The sequence below is a fragment of the Aythya ferina genome (assembly GCF_964211825.1).
Source record: "Aythya ferina genome assembly, chromosome: 17".
Taxonomy (NCBI): Eukaryota; Metazoa; Chordata; class Aves; order Anseriformes; family Anatidae; genus Aythya; species Aythya ferina.
Window position 1 is genome coordinate 15,148,212 of NC_140316.1, and position 7,693 is coordinate 15,155,904.

General features: G+C 56.2%; 1 protein-coding gene across 1 annotated transcript; it reads left to right on the top strand.

Moving 5' to 3' along the window:
* On the top strand, nt 1–6,937 carry LOC311446245 (uncharacterized protein). The gene is made up of 3 exons (XM_084539199.1): nt 1–468; nt 6,351–6,497; nt 6,596–6,937. The coding sequence occupies exons 1-3, from the start codon at nt 340–342 to the stop codon at nt 6,686–6,688; spliced, it is 369 nt and encodes a 122-aa protein (XP_084395325.1). The 5' UTR covers nt 1–339; the 3' UTR covers nt 6,689–6,937.
* Nucleotides 6,938–7,693: the final 756 nt, after the last annotated feature.

The following is a 7,693-nucleotide window of genomic DNA, read 5'->3' on the forward strand; positions in this document are numbered from 1 at the left end:
TTCTTGTTAGTCTCAGGAGGAGAAAGAGGTTGTTGGTTTACTTGCAAATGCTTGAGGTAATTCTCTAATGGCTCCTCCACCATTACACAGACACTGTTTTCAATCTCTTATCATATGTAATCCCTAATGATTTCTCTGTTATGTCCTGTTTTATTAAAGCGCCATTGAACTATAGCCTATTGATTTAGATTTCACAGACAATTGAAATTTAAATTGACTCCAAATTGAATGTCTCCATGCAATCTGTGTTCTGTACTAAAGATAGATAAAATGCTTCTATTTTTGATAACAACTTATAGCAGAGGCACATTTTAATTTCGAAAAGTGTGGAAGGGAGTCATGATTTCCATGACAATGTCAGGCAGCCAGGACGGCTGCACTTGTCGGCGCTTCTCTGACCTGCGCAGGCATTTCCCATCGCCCGGGGGCTCGGAGGGAGGCGGGCAGAGCCCTGGCAGCATGCTGCAGGTAAGCGTGCATGCTTTGTTTGGGTACAATTCAGAGAAAAACTGAGCTGATGCCATGAGGGATGTGGAGCATGAATTCCTGAAGGGCTCCCAGCTCGCTGAGCACGAGCCGAGCAGCCTGCACGTGGGTGCTTGGCCACCGGGATGCTTTTCCCTGCACGGCAGCACTGTCAGCTCCATGCAAGTGGGGAACAGGGCGAGCAGAGAGGCGCGTGGCTGGCACAGCAGCACGCAGCTGGAGCACGGCACCGGGGATGAAAACCCTGCAGGGTCCCTAAATGTCTGCCCTAAATGTCTCCTGCATTATTAATGGCTTCCAGGCAGCGCACAGGTCTGGCTCTAGGACCAAAAGCTGAAATGTTGGGACTTCCCCTGGAACACAAGGTCCTGGGAGCATCAACCCCAGAGCTCACAGTGCTCTGCTCCCCTGGCCCACGTCTGCCTGCAGGCTGCCAGTGCCATGCGCCTTGTGCACCATGCGCCTCGTGCACCATGTTCCTCATGCACTGTGCACCTCATGCACCATGTTCCCCTTGCACCATGTTCCTCTTGCACCGTGTGCCTCGTGCACCATGCGCCTCGTGCACCACCCCTTTGTGCTCAGCCCTGCTGCCTGCTGTGTCTGACCCGGGAGCAGGATGCTGGGATGCTGTCGGGCAGGACCAGCACTGGGGAGGCAGCTGGTGGTGGGGGCTCTGCCCAGACCCCATTTCCAGGAGGAAACAGGAGGAGCAGAGCCTGGACTCAGTGCCGAGGCTGCCCACTCCCCATCCTGGGTGTCCCCCTGGGCCGCTGGGCGAGCGCAGCCATCCCACCTCTGCCTCCCAGGAGCACGGCTGCCTCGGTATAAATAATAAAGAGTTACAGGCTGCGATCTGCCACAGACTCTACTTATATGCCTCCCGCCAGTAATAATGTCTGTGTTACAGCCGACCTTAATGCCAGCAAAGATAATTCTTTCCGTGCAATGAACTGTTTATTGGCTGATGGATGCAGCCCGGTCACGCAGGGCGATCCCCGCCGACCTGCCAGCCCGCAGAGCCCCCGGCCGGGTGCGGGAGCATGGGGGCCCTGCCACGGCCAGAGCATCCCCAGCTCCCACGGCAGCGCCAGCAGCGTGCCCGGTGTAGGACGGGCACTGCCTTGTCGGTGACCGAGGGACCACGAGAGCCTCGGCACCCTGCTGCATCTCCCAGCCCCAGCACTGGTGGGGGAGCGGCTGGAAGGCTGAGCGTGGTGGGGGAGATGCCGGCCCCTGGAGTCCCCAGCTCTGCCGCCTCCTGGCACCCTCGTCTCCAAAGAGCCGCGGGGCCCGGGCGCTAATTTGGAGTGGAGATTGCCCCCGCGTGTGCGTGCATGTCGATGTGTGTGCACGCATCGCGAGCGGCGTCTGATAAAGCGTGAGACGTTCCAGGCTTTTAGAGACATTTACGTTTAATCTACGGTTTAACATTCCTAGCGGGAATACTTCACAGCTGAAGAATGTTTTCCCCAAGCCTTTAGTCTCATTTCTGACATTTCACCTGTCATATTATGTGCTTTTCAGGGGAGCGAAATGGCAGCTTGTCTCCTTAAAAGCAATGGACACACTGTTTGTCAATGAGATGAGCTCCGGGCGCAGTCCCGTGCTCATTTAGAAACAAAATTCACCTCAAATGATGTTTTCAACAAATAAGCCACCTTGCCAGCGTCTTCCTGGCAGAGGAATGGAGGTTTTTGGGTGCCTTCAGCACGGTGCCAGGAGGACGAGGGGAAGACCTGGCCATGGGGTGGGTGCGCTGCATGGCGCTGCTCCGGGCACGGTGCTGGGTGCTGGGTGCTGGGTGCTGGGTGCTGGGTGCTGGGAGCTGGGTGCTGGGTGCTGGGTGCTGGGTGCTGGGGCAGGACACACGGCCAGTTCTGTGAGCTGGGAAGGAGAGCCCGCTCCAAACTGCTTGGTTAAAGAAATGGTGTGTCTTTAAGGCCCACCTAAACTCCTACAGCCAGCGCTGTCACCTAATTTATCAGGTTACTGCGGTTTTCTAAGAATGATAGACAGTAATTAAAACTAAGCTAATAACCTCCTCACTCTTGACATTTCTACAGGGGTTTTGTTCACCATTATCTACATATAGATTAAAAATTGTAATTGGACCAGAGATAGGGTTAGAAAAATCAACCACCTTCCAACTGATAGTTTGCTAGTGAGTGACACTTTGAAATTTTATTTAATCTGAGAAAATTGAGTTGAACTCAAGTAAAGTTGAGTTATCGTGAAGTACCTGCATTGGTTAGGAAATGCACTTCCCTCCTCCGCCAAGGCACCCGGGGGAAGCAGTGTGGGGGCCGTGGCACTGCCCCAGCCCTGCCTCATGGCCAGAAATCTGGAGAGCTTGCCCTGCAGGGTTTTGGTGCCAAGGAGCAATGTTGGAGCAGACCAATGGGCGGTGCCAGCAGCCTGGGCATGTTGGAGGGTCTCGGGAGCCCCCTGCCACACTGGCAGCTCACAGCAGAGCCCAGCTCCCTGCCAGCCTGCAGCTCTGTGCTGCCCACGGGCATCTGGAGCAGCGGTGCCAGGCACTGAAACAGAGGTGCCCTCAGGAGCCTGCTCCGTGCTCCTTCACACAGCTGCCAACCCTGCAGGGATCTGCCCTTTATTTTTGCTGCTGCTGAGGGCATTTTGTCCTCCCATCTTTTGCAGCAGGGCTTATTTACATGCCTGGGCACAGCGCAGGGCCCTCCGCACAGGAGCTGTGCCCCGGCTCTCGCTGTGGTGACATTTCCCTGGAGCGCCGTGCCGTGCCACCAGCATCCCCGAGGGGACACGCGTGGCCCCCAGACCCCGCCTGGCCCCGGGGGGATGCAGCGAGGTGCTGACACTGCGGGGTGAGCAGGGGTCAGCGAGCAGGGCCACCGCTCATGAATTTCCTGGTGGTGCAGCCAAGGAGCCCCACGGACCCGCCGAACCTCACCGCACCGCCGGGGGCTATTGCTCCCGTGTTATTTACAGAGATTTCTATTCCAATCCATGGCAATCCATGATCACTATAGACACTTAATTATTACTGCAATAATTATTATAACACAGTATTAGTAATGGAGTAATGACAGCATTTATTTTAAGCCATGACATATTAACTAAGCGGGGCAGTATTAATTGCAATGGTGAATTATCCTCATAGACACTATTTCAATTATTGTTTTGTCACTATTACGTTTATGACAGTAATAATTACATATCTAATACAGTCATTATTGTTAGATATACAGAATAAGTCTGAATAAATGCAGCAATTAAGGGATAATGTTCCTGGTGGGGAGTTGAGGAGCAATAAATGACTTTGGTGGCTGGTTTTAGTGCTGGAGCAAGGCAGGGACCCTCCTGACCAGAGGGGACCTTCGGCAGCGGGGCTGCCCGGTGCTCACGGGCACTCTGTGCTGGTCCCAGGGGCTGTGCCAGGGCTCAGAGCAGGGCAGCCTCCTCGCAGGGTCTGAGCCCAGCCAGGATGTTGCCCCGAGCCCCCCGGGATGCAGACAGCCGCCCTGGCCCCAGCCTCCTGCAGCACCCTGAGAGGGGCAGGGGCTGGGTGCCGCACACCCACACAGTGTCTCTCTTTGCTGTTTTTGTCCCCTTTGTGTCTGCTTTTATTTTGTCTCCAAGGAAGTGAGATCAGCTCCAGCAATAGCAGCAGCATCTCCAGGCAGTCTCAGCTAAGCCCCCAGGAGCAGGTATCACCAGCACCTGTGCTTCCAGCAGGTTTTGGCTCTCCCCTTTTTTAAAGACTGGCTCTTGCCAAGGGGAAGGGAAATAAATGGCTTGTTAATTGAAAGCTTTGCTTAATACTCAATGTTTAAGATGCTATAACTGCTTTCTTTCTTTTCTATGCCTCTAATAAAAGCCTAATGAGATTTTTAATGTTGATTGTTGCCAGGGGACTGAGCCAGCATGAGTCCTGGAGTTTGACCCCCTTTACCCCAACCACTAACGCAGTGGGGGCTGCAGCCTGAGCCACCCCTCCCTCCCCAGCCCCATGACACAGCTGCTGCTGCAGCTCAGCCCCAGGACTTCCCCACGGTACCCAGCCTGGGTGCACACAGCCATGGGGCTGCTGAACCACCCGGCATCTGGGGTGCAGCATGTGGTGCTGCGGGGTGTGGTGGTGCGCTGCAGGGTGCAGCGGTGCAGCGTGAGGTGTTACAGCGTGCTGGAGCATGCAGCGTTGCAGCGTGCAGCATTGCAGCATGTTGGAGCATGCAGCTTTGCAGTGTGCAGTGTTGCAGCATTACAGCGTGCTGGATCACACAGCATTACAGCGCGCAGCACAACAGCTTGTTGCACCATGCAGCATTGCAGCGTGCAGCAGTGGTGCTGCAGCATGCAGTGTTGCAGTATGCAGCGTTACATCTTGTTGCATCACGCAGCGTTGCAGCGTGCAGCAGCACAGTGCGAGGTGTTACAGCGTGTTCGAGCATGCAGTGTTGCAGTGTTACAGCTCATCGCATCATGCAGTGTTGCATCGTGCAGCATTGCATCGGTGGTGCTGCAGCATGCAGTGGTGCAGCACGGCACGGCACAGCATGGCACGGCACGGCACGGCTCGTTGCGGTGCAGCGGCGCGTCCCCACACGGTGTCCCTCTTCACCCGCCGCATGGCCGCATCCCGCCCCGCTCGCCGCCGCCATCCATCACCGCCGCCCCGCCAGCCCTCTCCCAGACAATGAGGGAAAATCGGCCTTTTCAGGAGAGCCACTTTGTTGTTTATACAAAGGAGTTTGGCTGTTAACACATGTAAGGTAATGGGATCCCCCACCGACTGCTTCCAGGGCCTTACGCAGGGTCTGCCTGATGGATTACCCACACCATTCATCTAAATTATGTCACAGGCAATAAGCAACTTGCTTAATCTGTCTAAATGAAGGGCCTGGTTGGCTGCTGCTGACACGTGCTCGGTGCTCCTGCCTCGCAGCTGCCGGCAGCGCAGCCCTGCCACAGCCCCTGCCCGCTCGGTGCCGCGCTGCATGGGGGCCAGAGCCGCCCAAGAGCCCCCGTGCTCCTCCTGACCCCACTGCCGGCTTTTCCCCAAATAAATCCACTGAAAGGACCTGCCGGGAGCAGGTTTTGGTGGGTTGTTCTCGGCACGACGATGCCAAGGGCAGGGACTGTCCCAGCTGTGCCAGGTGCTGTGCCGAACCCAGCCCGCCTGCAGCCAGCGCTGCCTGGAGCTATGACACACCTGAACGCCCGCAGGGGAGGCTTTTCTCAAATACCAGGAAACCTTTTAAAACTTTTTCCTGCTTTGGCCGGTGCAGGCAGGTTTGGTTGCTCTGTCCCAGCAGTGGCAGGAGTGGGCCTGACCGCAGCACACGCCTGTGGCTCCTCTGTGCTGTGTGAATGAGAGGAACAGGTCACAGTCCTCCACTCAGGCATTAGCATCTATCCTGCGCGATTCTTGAATATGACAGAGGTTGGCATAAATGCATGTTGATCTGCGGGGATGAAGATTAATTCTGCCCTGGGGCTCTGCGAGCTCCATGCACATCGCCTGCTCCCTGCGCCCTGCCCCTTGCTTTGGGCACGGGGTGGCCAGCAGCGTGCAGGATCACACTGCTCTGCACCACGGGGCAGGGCACAGCACACAGCACACACACAGCACACTGCTCAGCCCCTGGGGTTCCCCGAGCCCAAGGGCAGCAGGGCTGTGTGGCCGTGGTGCCCCACCAAGGCTCTGCCGGCTGCTGGTGCCATGGGCTGTGGTGCTCCTGTGCCAGGGAGGCTCAGGGCACAGCACCTCTCCCAGCCCAAAGTCACCCAGGGCATCCCAGCCCCTCTCTTCAGAGGGGAATTTCCCGTGAGTTTGCTGACACAATTTGTGCCACATCTTAACGTAATGATTTCTTTTACAGGCCAGCAGCCGGGCTGGGCTGGCCCTGGATTGCCACGTGCAGGATTGCCACAAGTGCCTGGATCCAACGCCTGCCCCGTTATCCAGCACGGGCAAGTCTGAGCCCTTCCCACGCCCTGCTCCAGAAGGTCCTGCTGTCTCTGTCGAGGTTTGTACCGCGGTGACCGTCTGTCCTGCTGCAGCCAGCCCGTCCCGGCTCACAGTGCTCGCAGATGCTCACAGTTTCTCTGGTGCTGCTTTCCACAGGGCACGAGGTGCAGGGAAGAGTGGCACCAGCGGCTCTATGAGACCAGGCCCCAAGGTGGGCTTGTGGTCGAGACAGAGACAGAAGGCAGATGAGGAAGAGGAACCAGCCTCCTGCCAGCTCGGTGCCAAGCTGATGACCGGGCACCGTGGCTAATTTGACGAGCCAGTCGGTCCCGTGGTGGCGGTGCCTGGCTTTTGAGTAACGACAGCGGACGAGCTCCGTTAGCAGCTCTCGGTGGAGTAGCTCTGGGCAATCACCCGATCGAATGCTCAAAATGTTGCAAAGTAAATCGTCTAATAAAGCAATAAAGTAAGGGACTTGCTAAATGATTTGTCTTTTAACTATTGTAATGGAGTTTTTTTTAACATTGTTTTATGTAGGAATGCAAAAATTATTACAAGTAATTAGAGTCATTTCGATTCAAATCTCTGCTTGGGCTTGACATATTTTGCATACTTCCACTGCGTATAACAAGTCAGCTCATAAAAATGCAGGCAGCTTGCGAGCTTCGCAGCTCAGGCGAGAGCGGAGGTTGTCTAAACTAGCGGAAAACTGCCTTTGCTTTAGCGTGAGGAGGGGGGGGAATCCGACACCACGTAAATTTATTTTGTCTCATTAGGGAGGAAGGCACGGCGAGGTTCTGCACTGCCGCAGAGCTGCAGCATCCCCAGATCCCACAGCTCTGCCGGCCCCGGGACACGCCAGCTGCTCCGCACAGAGGGACGGACCCACAGAGGGACATTTCCTATTTCAGCCCCTCTGAGTATGCTCAGGCACCGGTGGCTCTAAGCTCTAAGCACATATTTCTCTGTCTCAGAAGTAAGTGTGCTTCAGCAGGAGGTCCCCAGGGTGCCGGGTGTGCGGCAGCCCCTGGCAGCAGCAGAGCAAACCTCACCTCATCCAGCTGAGAAAAGCAGCGCTGGGGGGCAGCTCTCCCTCTGGCTGCCCCAAACCCCGGCTTCCAGGTGGCAGGGGGCTTGGGCAAACCCCACGCAGCCACCAGCAGCACCCCTTCATCCTCCACGGCGTGTCCGTGGCCTCACCACCAGCCTCGTAACGAGGCTGCAGCCCATCGAGCTGTGTTGGGGCATCCCAAT